This window comes from Hemibagrus wyckioides, linkage group LG03 (genome assembly GCF_019097595.1).
Source record: "Hemibagrus wyckioides isolate EC202008001 linkage group LG03, SWU_Hwy_1.0, whole genome shotgun sequence".
Lineage (NCBI taxonomy): Eukaryota > Metazoa > Chordata > Actinopteri > Siluriformes > Bagridae > Hemibagrus > Hemibagrus wyckioides.
The window spans coordinates 16,317,419-16,334,792 of NC_080712.1; the positions used below are offsets into that span (position 1 = coordinate 16,317,419).

At 38.6% G+C, this 17,374-nt stretch overlaps 1 protein-coding gene across 1 annotated transcript in view; it reads left to right on the forward strand.

Annotated features, from left to right (window-relative positions):
- Window positions 1-16,512, forward strand: part of rin2a (Ras and Rab interactor 2a) — a 29,534-nt gene extending 13,022 nt beyond the window's left edge. The window contains exons 3-12 of the mRNA XM_058385649.1: window positions 978-1,066; window positions 2,390-2,588; window positions 3,354-3,468; window positions 4,254-4,326; window positions 5,205-5,296; window positions 7,552-8,853; window positions 12,842-13,150; window positions 13,228-13,359; window positions 13,483-13,646; window positions 14,462-16,512. Coding sequence (XP_058241632.1) covers window positions 978-1,066; window positions 2,390-2,588; window positions 3,354-3,468; window positions 4,254-4,326; window positions 5,205-5,296; window positions 7,552-8,853; window positions 12,842-13,150; window positions 13,228-13,359; window positions 13,483-13,646; window positions 14,462-14,785 — 2,799 coding nt within the window. The 3' untranslated portion in view covers window positions 14,786-16,512. The remainder of the gene's footprint in view (window positions 1-977; window positions 1,067-2,389; window positions 2,589-3,353; window positions 3,469-4,253; window positions 4,327-5,204; window positions 5,297-7,551; window positions 8,854-12,841; window positions 13,151-13,227; window positions 13,360-13,482; window positions 13,647-14,461) is intronic.
- The last annotated feature ends 862 nt before the right edge of the window (window positions 16,513-17,374 follow it).

The window sequence follows — 17,374 nt, forward strand, 5'->3', positions numbered from 1 at the left end:
AGAAATAATACATCATTTCATATCCCTGCTGACCTGAAAGTTCACTGTTTAAAGAATATCCTTAAAAAAAAAAAAAAAACCTTAATTCACAATTACTAATGTTACATAGCTAGGCTGTTGCTAACAAACCACACACTTTCCATGTTTTTCCCACTTTGTACTTTGTAGGTGAGCTCAAAGAAATAATTCTACACTTACTAAACTACACTTACATTATATTATATATTATATTATATTTGCACACATTTCAAACTGCTACCAACTGCTGCTATTACACAAGTGTATATGTTTACAAAAACCATTTGTTTACAGTTCTCTTAGTTTTGCACATTGTACTGTATAACATATTCTACAGATTGTATACTAGTCAGTACTGTTTTGTGTATTTTGTGTGCCTGTCCTGTACTGTTTTGTTTTGTATTGTCTTTTTGTCTTGCACTTTATGTGGCTAGCACAACTTAATTTTAGTCCTTAGCTCTGTGTTGTTTATGTAGCTCTATGTTGTTTCATGTAGCACCAGGGACCTGGAGAAAGGTTGTTTCATTTCACTGTACAGCATCAGCTATACGTATATGGTTGAAATGACAATAAAAGCTTCTTGATAGTCTTAAGTAAACCAAACTTTCATTTCTCCTTTGGGCAATGCAAGGCATGATTATTAAACCAGGCCACTGACTTTCAGTCTGTGCCATTTCATTTGGTAAATGAGACTTATTTCGATAGTACTGAATGTTTGTATATATGACGTAGATATTCCGGACTTCCAGTCATCTGTAGTGTAGTCTTGGTATTCATCTTTAGGTTCTGTTTTCTTTGAAGCTGGACTCATTGCATAAAGGAGAAGTAGCTCTGGATGAGGTTTAGAGGAGCAGTGACTCATGTCTGAGTCTGCAAAAATAATTCTGTTTCATGCACGCACAAGTGCTTGAGAGCATGTTACAGGTCTTTAACGCTGCTCTGTTTGTGTCTCTCGGTAGCTGATAGACACATTTTCCACTGAGATCTCAGAGCTGAAGCAGGAGATGGTTCAGACAGCTAGAGAGCCAGACACAAAGCTCCTACAAGGGTGAGTACACTCGCTTTAACATTCTTAATTCACTTTCTCACTCTCTTTCTTTCGCTCTCTCCTGATCTTTCACTTCTCGTCTCGCTCTCTTACGCTCTTTCTTCCTTGACTTCTCATATATATTTATAGATGAGAAGAGGCTGTGGCTGTATTATTATTATTATTATTATTATTAACTTAGATCTGTTTTTGTTTTGTAGCAAGTTGGCACATGGTGATATGGGATGGTGGGAATTATTCTTAAATGTTTAATCCAACAACAGAGCTCAGTTAATTAACAGTGGCATGTTTTGACAAGAATAAAAGTAATTACTATTAAATGAGTTGTAGCTTTGAGGAGTGTATGTGGGAAATGTTTTAGGATTATCTGAGAGTTTTGGGCTTGTGGGGGATGTCAAGTCAAGAAGGATATGTTCATGAGTAATGTTGCTTTTTTTTCAAATGAAAAATTCAACAACAACAACAAAAACTAATAGAGCCAAAAAGGGTAGCTTTTGATTTCTGAAGTTAAAGTTTGTATGAGTAGTATGAGTATCTGCCAATGGATGGTACTCACAAAGATAAAGATAAATGTGTGTGTGTGTGTGTGTGTGTGCGCGCTTGTGTGTAGGGGGGGGTGCCTGCTTAAAAGCTATTTCCTTTGTGTTTTTATTGTAATGCAATTTGTCCACTAGGGGGTGCATTTCCCCTTTTCTCCTAAGCATAGCTGGTGACAAAAGACTTATTTATGTTTCAAATGCAGTAAACCTTTAGATTTTTACTTTGTAAAAAAAAATGCAGCTCATAATATACATTCTAATATAGATTTTGTTAGAAAAACACATTGAAATGCGAATGAACTCAGAATGCCTTTGGCCTGTTTTAGATGCTAACATATCTAATGACTCTGTGACTAGATTTATAATCAAAAATATTCCCAAAGTCCTCTGGGTTTTTCTGTACATTTAATGGCATAGACTCATTGTCTTATGGCAGATGGCAACAAACAACAACAGAGCTTTGATATGCTCAAGCAAGAAGACTGATTCATGAGGCTAGTCTGAGCTAGCAGTTTCCAGTCATGCTATTCAAGCACATCTGCACTACACATTTTTATGTCTCTCTTTTGTAGATCTATTTTTAACAAATGATAGAACTGAGTAGAGAAAACATGAAAATATGCAGCAGTGCTTCAAGGCCAGGATTAGGAAGTACCATTCCAGACCCTCCTATGAACATCAGATATGACAGGCCAAATTATTTCACCATGGAAGATGTTTAGCTCTGAATAAAACTGGATATTTCCATTGACAGGCATTTCTATGAATTTTATTCTGTCTGTAGTCTGGAGGGGGAGGTGAGTGGTCTGTTCCTGCAGTCATCAGTCTGCGCAGGTGCAGCAGGGGTCCGGGACTCTGGCTATGACTCTCTACGCCGACGCATGAGTGTGCTGGATAGAGTAACACACACACACCCGGTCTGGCTCTTACTGCCACTCAGTGATGAAGAAGCAAAACGCATCCTGCAGCCTCAGCCACCAGGGGTAAGCATATATATACAATAATGTATAGAGAATGTTTATGATTTAGTTCTGTTCAGTCTCATTAGTATTGCTTTATATTGTTTCTGATCTGAAACTATGCACGAATTTATGATTGTTATTGTTATGTTAGCTCCAAGTTTATGGGATTGTATATTCGTACTGGTTAGTACTGGCTTATTATACGGGCATACAGGGTCAGACATAGCCACATTAATGTAACCTCTTCTGTATTTGTAAGTTAGTTTTTCAGAGAATCTTCACAAAAAAGCTCTTTAGTTAGCTTTGCTGGTACACCTTATAACTACATTTCTAAAAGCTGTCCAACTTCATGAAGTTTTGGTGATTTGTGCTTGCCATATCTAGTATCTAGTATGCAATATCTGCCACATATTTGAAGTGTGTGTTTTCATGTCATGTATCATTTCTATGTGTCATATTGTTGGACTAGCATGACTACTGGCATATTACATGTAGACTAATGAACGTCTGATGATTCAGTTACTGGTACAGGGTTAAAAATGGCTATTATGTTCTGAAATTTAGTAAATGTCATGCCATATTTGACGTCACGTTTGAGTTTTAAATAGCATAGTGAACAGTTTGCTGATTACTGCTGAAAGCTAAGCTCATGACATTGCATTGCGCAACTGACCTGAGTGACATTTGAAATCTTAATCACACATACAGTACCAGAGCACAGTGTTGAACATTAGTGTAATGTTTGTCTTCTGACATATATCCTGGTTCTCTGTGTATGTGATGTAGACATTTTTGGTGAGAAGGTCCTCTAAACTTCAAAAGAAGGTGATTTCCCTGCGTATGGACACAGACAGTTTTCCAGCCACTGTGAGGGACTTCCCTGTCACAGAGAGCCAGTACAGTGAGTTCCACACAATACCAGAGAACTATGAACATCTCCTTTCTTCTTTTCACTTCCTTCTGCCTGCCGCTTAAACGGGTTATACCTGTATGTTTTAGCTTTCTATTTATCCACTGTGTTTGAACATTACACTGACTGTGTGTGTGAGTTAGATTTAGTTGTGTGGCTTAGAGATCTCAGAATGTGTGCTGTGGGTGCTTTATAGATTCCTGGTTGGGGTTTTTTCCTAGTTGTTTTTAAACTAATCTGTTTTCCAGCAGAATTACACACAAGTATTTGTCTGGAATGCAATTATAGTCTTTCAACCTTTAATGTTGTTTTCATGAACCTGTATTACTGTACATTTATTGTATTAATAAGCTGACTGGTCACATTCTGTTTACAACTGTACATTTCCAAAGCTATTAAGGCATTCATAAGGCATTTTCACAAGATATTTAAAATAAGATTAACACTTGGCTTTGTCACTGCTAACACTGATCATTTTCCACCTTCTGGTGTGAAAATTTCAGTCTGTTCTTTGACAACTGGTACTTTTTATTAAAGCTGAACAACAGGGATAATGACATTTCCACAGTAAGTTGCTGCCAGTTAGCACATCTGTTTTGCATTAAACCCAAATTTGGTTCATTCCCTCTATTTGTCCCATATTCCTCTAGCAATGGGAGGTACTTATGCATACGTGGACTTTCCCAGCAGAGTGAACACAAACTTTTCTAGCTTCACTGTCCATTACTGCTGCTAGTAGTGTTAAATTCTTATGTTTATTTATGTGTGCATTTCAGCCTTCTCCTTGGAGGGGTCAGGGATCAGCTTCGCCGATCTCTTTCGACTGGTGGCTTTTTGCTGTATAAGCAGGTAAGAGGATCCACAACACTAAGCAATAGACACAAAAGCTGTGCTGCATATTGTGTGAGAGAGTGTGAACAGTATAAAGCGTGGTGTTTAATGGAAACACATTCTCGTTAATTTGTTTTTTTCATTCACATTTCATGTTGTTCTGCTTTAAGTTTTGTATAATGATTACATTCATTCATAGTGCTCGTAAAAGGAACTTAGTTGTTAAGCTTATGTTGTAGTAACAGTCCTGGCTGTCTGAGTCTGACAGAGATATTGTGTTACAATATTATATCAGATCCATATGCCTCAGATCCAAATCGTCCTCTAATCTTATTGAAGCCTTGTGAACTCTTTAACCTGCTGAACGGCTGCTGCTTTTGTCATTTTTTTCTTTCTTTTTTTGATTGCCCAATTACGAACAAAACATTTGTTAGACTAATCCCATTTTGCTGTCTTATCCCATCCAGTCTGTGCCAGCCATATGAAACTACAAATGCAAAGAATGTAATTGCATGGCATTGTTTCGGTGGTTCAACTGAGAACATAAATCACTGAATATGCTTCCTTGTTTAATGCTGAATTTGTTTGTGTTATCCTGCTTTGCATGTTTACTGTACCATGCAACCCTTATTATACCCTGTGGTGCATTTCTGCATGGTCTCCCTGCCTTGCAGAGCCTGTCTCTTTGTCAGTGCCACACAGTAGACAAACACAAGCCTCTGTATGTCAGCCTTTTCACGTACTAAGATTCACAGCCGGAGCCCCAAATCTCTGTCTCTCTTTATTTTCCACTAAAGAGCATAGTATAATGTTTTATAAGGTTTTTAAGTACTTTCTAGGTCCTATTAGTACACTTTGGGTCCTCACTGCCTCTTGTTTGTGCTTCTTTTCTGTAGGGATGTTCTCCCATTTACGCTGAAGCTTCCTGAGGCAATCTCTGCTGCAAAAACTACTTCTGATCTAGAAGAAGTAGCCAAGTTAGGAATAGGTAAGCAGCCTTTATCCTCAACCTTTGCTTCTTATTTTATTATTCAAGAATCTATGAGTATGCCATCATATGAAGCCTTTCAAATCGTCATAGTTCTGTGACTATGATTTCCTTGTAAATAAACTGATAAGACCTCAGTTATGTAAAAAAAAACTCAGCTGATAAACCTTCGAGTTTGTCTGAGGGGGCTGTGAGTGGTTAAGGGTGGGTGTGGGTTGAGTGCTCTATTGCTTTGAGGCAATTCAGTTGTTATGAATTGTGTTCAGTAATGAACTTATGAATTGTCCTCTTGAGTAACTTCTTATTGCCAGTGTTCATTAGACACTTTTTCCCCTCTGACCTATTTGTTTTACATGAAGCTTATTCACTATGTTTTCTTTTAAATTCTAAAATTATTTCCTAATAACTATCAGCTGATCATCACTCATCAGCTCACTTGCTTGTACGTGATAGATTTCATCCAATCTGTTTTGTTTAGTTTTTTAATAACAAATTTTTATAGGGCTGTGTTTATTCAAATTTCATTTTATTTTCAAGTATGTAAGCCAAGTCATTTATCCTGAAAACAGCATCAGGTGGCTCAGCTTTCTGTGTGAATATTACAGAACATGCTTCTCATGTGGGTGATGCATTCTGATGACATCACTTGCTGGAACTGCTGGAAGAGACGTTTGTTCCTTATGGCTAAGGGCTATTACACAGTATTCGAAGAAAAAGACTGTTTAACACAACAGGCTGTGTAACAGTACACTTCACATGATGTATACCTTACATGTGATTGAGGGCAAGACAGGACAGGACATTTACCTGAATAAGCTACAGTTTGAACTGTGATCTTTCTTGAGTGACTCTGCGGTGTGAGTGTTTCTGTAACTCAGATGGTTTAATAATGTCTTTTGTGCAAAAGAAAGAGCTCCTATTACCACTAGTGTTAGGAAAGACAAGGCATATTGTTTTGTAGATATGTGAAACCTGAGGAAGACTCGACACTCAATGCTGAAAATAGAAGCTGTGAAGTCAGAATATGGAGTGAAAGGATTTATAAATAAAGGGTTTTTCAATCTTAAAATACATTGTTTGTGCATGTGCCGTGTAACATAGTGCTGTAGTATACACACCGGTATAGCACGACTTCCTCTTGGCAAGACGTGGTAATTTTCGTACTGGGCTCACCGCCAAAATGGGCCCCACCTAAAGGCTGTGATGAAACTCAGGCTTTAGGTGGTGCCGGTCAAGTTTCAGCCTGGCTTGCTATTCTGAGTAGGAAATTTCAGGGGTAACTGAGGACACTGAGGAAAAAGACCAAGAGTAAAAAAGCAAAAAAGACAGGAAACACGCATAGTGGAAAATAATTGATTTTATGTCCGTTTTATTAACTGAAATTAAGAATGAGAGGAATAAGAACTGAGAGAAATACAGACTGATTGCATGTGAGATACAACCACACAAACCACATAGGTGTTTCACTTATGAGGAACTGATAAATGATGATAAAAGGACCTGTTTGACTAATAGCTTAAAAAAATTAAGTGGAAATGTGGTTCTCAGTAAAAGTAGAAGAAGTTTCCATACCCTAATTATATTAGTAGAACTATTTCTCCATTTGGACATAGGTGAAAACAATGTGTTTTGCATATAGGGTGAGTGGAATTCATTTGAAGGGGCGGGCTTTAGAATGAACGTGTGAGTAAGGAAAAAGTGGGAAGAGAGAGCAGCAGCGTTTGCGCTCCTCCCACTCTAACTCTTCAGCAGCATGACTCATACCATTCAGTATGTGTGTGAGCCGCACTCCTGTTTCCACACGCTGAGTTGGAGCTGTGAGCTTTAGATGTTTTTAATCGTGTCCTCTGAAAGAAGCACAGGCAAGAAGAGTCTTACTTAATTCCTGTAAGTGTGGGTTTTAGTCCTTGATATTGTTGTGACTCACATGTTTTGTTTTCTTTTAATTAATGCTTATTCTTTGGTCAATCCTCCGGTTCGGCTTTGCCTGTTTGCGCTGTGGGATAGTTGTGTTTGTTTGTGAGAAGTGTGTGTGTGTGTGTGTGTGTGGGATTACTGTATGATTCACTTCTTTTAACTCAGTTTTGACTTAATAGTTTTTTTCACATATAATAATTGTTATCAAGGAATGTTTTCTTTATGAGTAAATGAGAATAGCATCTTTTTTTATCTTTTATTGTGTTATCTTTTTTAGTCTATTTCAAACTTTTTACATGATATGACATTATGCCTTTGCCTCTCTTCATTTCCTTTAGGATTCTGGGAAACTAACTTGTGTGAAAAGAAGACGAGCTCTGTGACTGATGAATCGACCGTCCAACAGAGAGTGAAGCAGACGGGGCATAGGACATCCCTTGGAGACGATCTGCCACCTGTCCCACGAACTCGATCCCCGTCTGAGCTGGAGTGCAGTCAGTCAAACGGGGCTCTGTGCTTCATTAACCCCCTCTTCTTACAGACACACCGCTATGAACCTGCTTCCACAGAAACTGTCACCTTAGCAGTATCTGGACAAAACTGTGCACTTTCACCCAGCAGCAGCTCCTCTACTCAGGGCAAAAGCCAATCAAGGCCTCAAAGCATCATTCGCCGAAACAGAGAACACAACATAAACAACGACGTAAATACAGAAAAACGTTTGTCCCGCTCCCCTCCACCTCGACCACCCCCACCCCGCACCATCCCACGTAGACCAGCCAGTACAGTCAAGCAGAAGAGCATGCCTGAGACTGGTGTTAGCTGGATTAAAATGCCCCAGGAGAAAACTGGCTTCCTAGGGCGCCTGAGTTCCTCGTTTAGCTCCTTCTCACCCTCGTCCTCACCCCCCAAGAAGATCAGCTCACCCATCCCCATGCCATCTTGTCGTGGAAAAAGAGCCCCCAGCATTCCTGAATCAGAGGGTCAGCTTTGTCACTTGGCACTGGAGGACCAGATCATTGAGCAGGCAGTATCACAGAGCCTGGCCAAGCAGGCATTGAGGAACGCAGCCACAGAGAGCAGAAACCCTACAGAGGAGGACAGCCCTGTAGGGCGAGAGAGACTCAGTGACATTAGCATCTCCACCTCCTCCTCTGACTCTCTGGACTACACTCATGGCTTCACACTGCCAGCAGCAGCCAGCCCCTCCAGAGCTGACAGCAGCCTGGAGGAGGAGGAAGAAGAGGAGGAAGATGATGGCGTCGGTGTGGAGAGCGATCAGGAGCTGAGCATGGAGCCACCATTCAAGCCCAAGAAGCATCACAGCGCTGGTACGTTTGTGCTGCCACGGGCACTGAAAGGACATCTGCGTAAGGTCAGCGGAGTCTTTAACTCACTCATGACACCTGAGAAAAGAGCAGTCAAAAGGATTGTAGAGCAGTCTCAGAACAAAAGCACCTACTTCGGCTGCCTGGTGCAGGACTACATGAGTTTCATGCAGGAGAATTGCAGCTGCCATGAATCAGGCCTTGAGCTGCTGCAGACTGTCCGGCAATTCATGACTCAAATGAAATCCTACCTGCTGCAGAGCTCCGAGCTCAACCCTCCCATTGAGTCTCTCATTCCAGAGGACCAAATTGGTAAGATATCAATTCCAACATATTCATAACAGGCCAATCTAAATAATGATTCAGTGTAAAGCAAACAGATTTATTCTGATCATTGAAAATGCATGCAAAATACACCCAGTTACATGTAAATGTACTTCCCTAACAGTCAATAATACACTTTGACATTGCCAGTATCTGTATGTTAAGTAAACATTTTGTCTCCTTTGTAACCTTGACTCGACTCTCTCCCGGCAAAGATATCAGATTGTTATTGTTAAATCCAGTGTTCCTTAAGATGTCTAAAACTTTGCTAGCCATGTGTGCTTTTCTCATGCAACAGAAGGATCTTGATTTGATCAAGTTGTTTGGGCAAAGCTCTTGGGTAAAACAATATGCCTTGTCTAGCTCTTGGGTAAAGATAGCCTTAGACAAAGTTTTAAAATGTTAAAATGCCATAATAAAAGGATATTACTAACAAGCAATTTAGTTAACAGAACAGAGCTCACTGTAAATTAATCAGTGATTATTTCCCACCAATGTTAACAGACAATGGTCAGTTACTGAAGAAATGATGATGAGGCTTATATTTCAGTTGCTACAAGGTTTTAAAATCATGGGCTGCATTATGTCTACAGAATAGTTTTGTTCACTGAGTGAATGAGTCCACTATCAAGAAATCAGAAGCAACACAAATACTGACTTATTTATTATAGGAAAAAAAACTACCAAAATTACCAACTAATTTATGAGTCCTGTTGTGCTATCACATACACCTGCTGTGAAGTGTTCACCTGTTGGGAATGTCTTGGCTAACCGGTTTGATATTACTCATCTTCCATTAAATGTGTGTGCTCATAATGCACGTCCCAACACAGCTGCATGTGTTCTGTTTGTATAGTAGGGTTCAGTATTTGAGCTGTGTTGCAACAGGCCGACAGGTATATTCATGTGAAAGCAGACTTTTCTTTTCTCGTAACGTTTTTTTTTTCTATATAAAAACTTTTAACCGGTCATTATCATTTTTGTTTAAAAGATGGGCCAGGGGTAGGAATATAATCTATTTTTCCCCCTTATTTTGTTTAAATTTCTAACTTGTTTTGAGTTCCACTGGAACACTGTGTAATCCATTTCCGTTTCTCTTAGCACATAAACAGTCAGCTCTGTGCTCCAATAAATGTGTTTCAGTCCAGATGTTTTGTTCACAAACTCTCCAGCCAAGTGGGCCAGTGTCTCCTGCCCCTGCACTGTGCTCTCCACCAATCTCTGCTAGCGCTTTTGAGGCAGCCCCTCTCACTCGTTGACTGTGACCTATTAGTAAATCGGTAGGTGGATGTTAGTCGAGAATGTAGTAAAACGAGACAGAAGGACATTTGTTTTCTGTTTCAGGACTTTGTACTCATTAGAATTGTATTCCCTAGGTCACAGCATAAAAATGCGTGTGTGCACTCGAGGGTTTTTCATGTACACAAGTGCAGTCACTTCACCTAGGCTTCACAGCTAAAAATGAACTCACATATCATGTGGATTCCTGGCCAAGCTGTCTCCTCTACAAGGTCTATTTTAAGTTGCGAGAGATAAAGTGGTTGTGGTTGTTGTTTATGTAGCCCACTTCTTGTTGATAGTAGAAAACATCTATCTTGCTCTTAAGATGCCTCACAAACCCCTGTTTCCTGTTGGCTGACAAGGTTTTAAGGACTTCCCAAAATGTAGGACCAAGAATAGAAACTGTATTAGGTGGGGTGAATATCCTTTTGGAACAAATTGACGGTGTATCGCAAGGAACTGAAGTTTCACGCAAACGTCAAGGGGAATTTTTACAGTGTGTTGGATAATGACGCAACTTGTGGCCATTTTTCACTATGATGGTCTGTCTTGTTGGCTGTGTTTTTGTGTGGGAGGCATCAGTGGATTCACTTCTCTCTAAGCCTGTGGCTTGTTTTCCTGCTGTGGACTGTAGTGCTTGGTTGAAGGGGTGGGGGTTGTTGTTGTGGTGAAAATTTGCACGCAGTAGAAGACGGCCTCCCAGACTATGGCTGGCCTTGACTGATTGTTTCTCCTAGTCTGTGTTCTTATCCTGTAAGCTCTGTCACTGTACTTGCACAACAAGGCTGTTCTCATAAATCAAAATGTGGATCTAAGTTTCAATTTCATTCATGTATAAATAATTCAAATGTTCCATTTCCCTCTTCTGCATATTATGAGACAGAAAAATAGTTTATCATTAAATGTACTACATGCCTCTTTTATGGATGAGTTTTTGTGTAACCACAAGACACTTCTAATTGTAGCAACTGTTCTAGTGGTGTTACAGGGTTTATCGGTTCCTTGCATTTTCAAGACGATAATAAACATTGGCAACTGATTATTAGTTTATTAGTAGACATTAAAAAAGAACTGGATCAAATTTTGCTTAGAAACACAAGTGCTGCTTTTAGTTGTGTTAAGAGCTTGTTGAATTCCTGCTCTGTGAGGTATATGGTGCAAATTAAACACATATGGAGCAGCTCCCACAATTATTTGCTGCTCCAAGCTTTGGACTTCATGAGTACCCACCATTTTACAATGTAAAAAGCAGCCTGTGTATATAGAGCTGTATGTTTCTCTCCCCCTCATAACTAACAAACAGCGCATTCACTCTGAATGCCTCAAGCACAGATGGCAGGGAAGTGCACAACCACTTTCACAGTGCTGTAAAATGGCAGGTTACATGCAGGAATTAGAGTGTTGGAGTTAAAGTCAATGTATAATGCAAGCCTATCTACTAAAGTTGTTTAACATGGATTTGAATAATGAATAAATATTAGAAATGTCAGAGATTTGATTTAAATGAATTAATAATAAATGGGAGTCTATGTATGTCTTCTGTTTATTTAGATATTTCAACTATAGATAGATATTTCAAATAGATCATTACAACTAGAACATCTGTTAAATGCACACATTTTTCCCCATTCATATTTCTAATGCATTTTAAATTATGCTTATTACGAAGGAGGTGGAGTGTGTGTGTGTGTGTGTGTGTGTGTGTATGTGTGTGTGTGTGTGTGTGTGTTTCTCAGCTACTTAATACACTTTGGTTAATCTACAACTTAATCCATTGTTTTTCTTTTCATGTTCTACATATCTTAAAGGTTATTTGCACAAGTAAGGGATTTTATTTAAAGCTTTAATGTTTTAATGCATTGCCAAGCAAACATGCATGAAATACATTTGAGCAATCTAATATACATTTTATATCAATTTATATCAATTAATTAATATATTCTAGCTTACATTAGAAAGTTATTTGCCTTACAGACATGACATCATCTGATTTTCTGCACAAGAGGCAGAGAGAAAGGAAACATCACATGTCTAAAATCTGACCAAGAAACATTTAGTTCCCTACTGAATAAGTGAATACTTAAGCTGACTGGAGCACATTTTGCTTGACAGTCAGCATTCCTGGTCACCTGAGTAGGCAGTTACACATTAAATTCTGCTACAAGAGCTTTGTGGTTTAACTTCCAGTGCATTATTACACCCTTTTGTAATATAGTTATGAGCTTTGAAACAGCTTTGCACAAACGGAGAGCAGTAATGCATGTCTACTAGACTTGTTTTAATGCAAAGCTAAACTGTTCGGTTCAAATGTTTTGGAGAATAAATATTGAGTGAATGTATTTCCCCTTTTTCCTGAAAAGGAAATATAATATTAGCTCTGTGGGAGGTCTCGGTGTTTATGCATTTACAGCCACTGTTATTTCTGTTTGCAACACTTCTAAACACAGTTAGAGTCATATCGATAAAGTGGGGGAAAAAACATTTTGGTTTTGAATTATCATTGTTGTGCATAATCATATCATTTATAATATGTGCCTATTCCACTGACTTATTCTAGCTTTTTCATGCATGTGGGAGAATGTGTGAATCATCCTCTTACTTAACTCTGCATAGCTGCAGCAGGTTATTAACTCTCTTAAAATTGGCACGTGTGTGTGCTGACCATTTCTGACCAACATCTTCCTGCCCCTTTCAGATCAGGTACTGGAGAAGGCCATGCACAAGTGCATCCTGAAGCCTCTGAAGCCTGTGGTGGAGACGGCTCTGCACGGCTTCCAGGTGAGCAGTGGAGTCTGGCAGCAGCTGAAGGAGAACCTGGCTTTGGCTAAAACAAAGCAGCCACAAGAGATGGGTGTAGACGGAGCCATGCCACCAGATCCTGTGGCTATAGAGAAGATTCGTCATAAGTTCCACAATATGAGCAAGATGTATTCGCCTGAGAAAAAAGTGTCACTACTGCTCCGTGTCTGCAAGCTCATTTACACAATCATGGAAGACAATTCAGGTGAGAAATAGTATAAAAGGACTACATGTTTTTATTTAGGAGTTTTATCGTGGTTTTAATATGGTGTGTGGTTTTAGGGAGAATGTATGGGGCGGATGACTTCTTACCCATGCTGACGTATGTGTTGGCTCAGTGTGACATGCCTGAGCTGGACACAGAGATTCAGTACATGATGGAGCTACTTGATCCCTCTCTGCTGCATGGAGAAGGTACCTCACTCATTCACCTTTGATTCCTAAGCAAGAAACCACATCCAAAAAGCACCATTTAAACATTGTAGCAAAACTGAACAATTAAAAAATGTTAACATTAGAATTGTCCCTTCTTTGTAGGTGGATACTACTTGACTAGTGCATATGGAGCCATGTCTCTCATTAAAAACTTCCAGGAAGAGCAGGCTGCACGGGTGCTGAGCTCAGAAACCCGTAACACACTCCACCAGTGGCACCGCAGACGCACAGCTCAGCGCAGCACACCGTCTGTGGACGACTTTCAGGTGACACATTTACCATACTATACATGACTGAGGTCCTAATTGTAGGCCAGGGTCAAATTTTATTGTTTGTGCTTGGAAGTGATTTGTTTTTATGAAGAGCACTCACTGACTCATTTCCCTGCTAATGCAAATGCTTTTAGATGTAGATGTTTGACAAACTAAAGGTGGTCAATACATCAAAAAATATCATGTCACTATCCTTGACCAATAATTTACCCTAGTTTAACACTTTAACCACTGAGCTACCACTTCCCTACACAGACATATTGTGTGTCTCACTGAACTGGTGACGAGTAAAATAGTCAAAATATACAAGTTTGTAAATTCACTTTATGACACAATACACTTTTCCAAGATATCACAGGTATCACACATTTTTTTATAGGATTTTAAGTTTTTAGTTTTTACTCTGGAAGAAGATTATTAGATGGTAACACTGCTTTGAATTGTTTAAAAAGGTTTTAAATAATTTCTTACAAATATCTTTTAACAATTCCTACCTGTCAGTGGTAAATAATTCTTTTTTTTTTTAGACATTTAATGAAAGAATTAACTCAGGTTTTTTTTAATGCATCACTCCTGTATGCCATTATGATGATATCATAGAGAGGTCTTTAGGTATTATGATATTTAACGTTTGCGCCCAACCAAATCTAATTTTGTCTATATGTTTTTTTTTGCGTTAATATTAATAAAAGGGATTTTTTTATTTATTTTAATCTATTATTATTTGGGTTATAAGATTACTCTTCAGTTATTTGTCTTGCTATTTGGAAACTTAATGTAGTGTTTTTTCTTTCTTTTTTTTTGTGTAGAACTACCTAAGAGTTGCACTCCAGGAACCAGACAGTGGCTGTACAGCTAAAACTCTGCAGGTCAGACCGTACGCCACCACAGAAGAGGTGTGTCAGTTATGTGCTGAAAAGTTCAAGGTGCACGACCCTGAAGCCCATGCCCTGTTCCTGCTGACAGAGGAAAGCACACAGCAGCTAGCCCCAGACACACACCCACAGAAGATCAAAGCAGAGCTGCACAGTCGCCCACAGATTCAGCCATTTTACTTCGTCTACCGCCGGATCCAGAACCTCGGCCTCACTGCTTCAGCAGATGAGTTCAATGGCAACTCAGAGCCTATCTGACACTTAAGCCTCTGAAGCATGTGTACCATGCATTTCCTCTCTTACCTTTTTACTGCAAGTTTTTTTTCACAGCACCACAGAGCCAACTGTGTTTTGGAAATGTTTGCATCTGAAGGAAACGGAAAATGATGCTGGGCCCTGAGGAAAGAAGGAAGGAAGGATATGTCTGACAGATGCTGCATTTTCAGCTCTTCTTTGTCTTTTTTAATCTTTTGGGAACTGGAACGTGAGCATCACATTTGAGGAAGCTACTTTTGTGTTGTATACAATAAAAAAAAAGTTGGCCTTTGGCAAGAGAGCTGGTGGGAAGGTTCAGTATGAATGTGCATATTCATAATGGAGCCAGGCCTGAATAAAAGATGTTTAAAGATTTTCTATAGTGCTTCAGTATAAATAATGCAGTGCTCTACATGACCGCTCTTTTTTAAAGGGCAAAATGTATTAGATATGTTTTAAATAGCCTGCTAATGCTACCATGGTGGCTGGCTTCAGGAAGCTGTTTAGACCATAGTCTGTCATGTGGTGTAATTTGAGCAACTCCACTGCCATGGAGGAATAGATATCTATAAATGACTTTACATTTTGAATTATTTTATACTGAAAACCTAACTGTTAACATTTTTAAAACTGTTATATGCAGTTGCTGGTAAACTGCTTTCTTTTTTATATATGAAAATTCATTAGTATAATAATGCATGCATTTGTTGGTTATGAATATCAACTAAGAACCAGGCACTGTTGCCAGTGATGTTTTATTATTGCATATTTGTATGAATGAAATCATATGCGTCAGCGCCTGTAGTCAATCAGTAGTCCACAAATATCATGTTTATGCTCCCATCCCTGTTAATTTATAAAACATTTTTGCAATGAAGATATATAAACAAAATCTTGAATCCAAGTTGTAGAAAATACTGTACTACTGACAAGCTAAAGGCTTGTGTGTGAATAATTCTGAGCTGCATATCAGTGGTTTGTGGTCCTTGCTGGCAGGTTTCTGAAAGTGTGCAGTGGGACAAGAAGGTTGTTTGAATGTGAGCATGGTTACAGGAGTAGAATGTAATGTTCAGCAGAGAAATCAGGAAGGATTAGTTGCAAGATAATAAAAGAAAGGAATTTCATTCATTGGAAGAACATCTCAAGCAGTGGATTTTATACATTTTACTGTAAATTTTGATCAGGTAATAACTGACTAAATTGTGGGGGTTTTTGTTTGTTTGTTTGTTTGTTTGTTTTTTTTATCATATGTCTAACTACAAAGATTGAGATTTACCAAGTGTGTGAAAGTGCTGTGCATTTTTATGTCTGGACATCATTGTTAAAAATGTTAAAGACTGATACGGAGGCTAACTGGAAAAATGAGACCAGATCGATGCAATGTGCCCCTGTAGCATTGACAGAAACACATCATGGCCGTCAGGAAAAACACAAGACATGATGTTAAATTGTTTTTTTGTTTTGTTTTTTTTAAGTCTAAATATATCATGTAAATGTGATTTTTAACTAGATATTTTAAGGTTGATAAGTATGTATTTATATGTGATCTGTGCAGGGATTATCACAGATTTTTGTTTTTTGGGGGGGAAAAAACCTTCTTAATTCAAATGTGTTAAAATGTGTTATATTGCAGATGTTTCACTACTAGCACTCCCATAAGTGTATGTTTTGTATGTGGCATTTATTCATGAACCTTACTATTTTGCACACAATAAAATAAGAATATATAATTCTGTCTATCCTTTTATTTAATCATTACTTAATATTCAGTAACGGTCTTGTTCAGGGTCATGGTGAATCTGGAGCCTATCATGGAAACACTGGCCGCGAGGACAGTCAGGGCAACAAAAACACATATCTGGACACTTTTTCACACCTAGGGACAATTTAATGCAACTGTGTGTTCTGTGTCTCTGTCATAATGATGTGCCTCAACATGCCTATGAAGATATGAAGTAGTATCTTCAAAATGATGAAAATCAGATTCTAGGAATTAGTGAACAATCATGTATGACACCTACAAATAGGTTTATACGTATCTCAAGCCAAATATCTCAAACACACCTATTGCCAGTGAATTCTTGAGAAGGGATTGTCTGCTGGGAAGATTTTCTCAATGCTGTTTCTTTATCACCATCTAGTGGACATCTAGTGGTACCTGGGCATCGTAAAAGCTGGGGCTTGGTTTATAGGTTTAAGCAAAATATTAAATCGGATTTGGTGTTGTTTAAATGCTGAAAGATGAAGAGTGATTCTGATTATGTACGTTTTCCACCTTAATGCATTTGTAGACACACAAACCGCTGGGCTGTGATGCAATCAACCACTTACCTACATTGACTATGATTACCCTCTCAAAGCAGCAATTGGTAGGGTCAGTGTTATAGATTTCAGCCAAGTACTGCCTATGTATATCAATTAATCCAAAGCCAGAACTGCTAGATTTAACAGTAAAGAAGACAAATTTTAACTGTTCACAATGTCCATATATATGGCGTCACATCCATAACAGAGGAAGAAACTTGTAGTTGAGAAAACTACACCAAGTTGACAAGCTGAAGCTTCCATTTTATGTGTCATTTTAACCTTTGA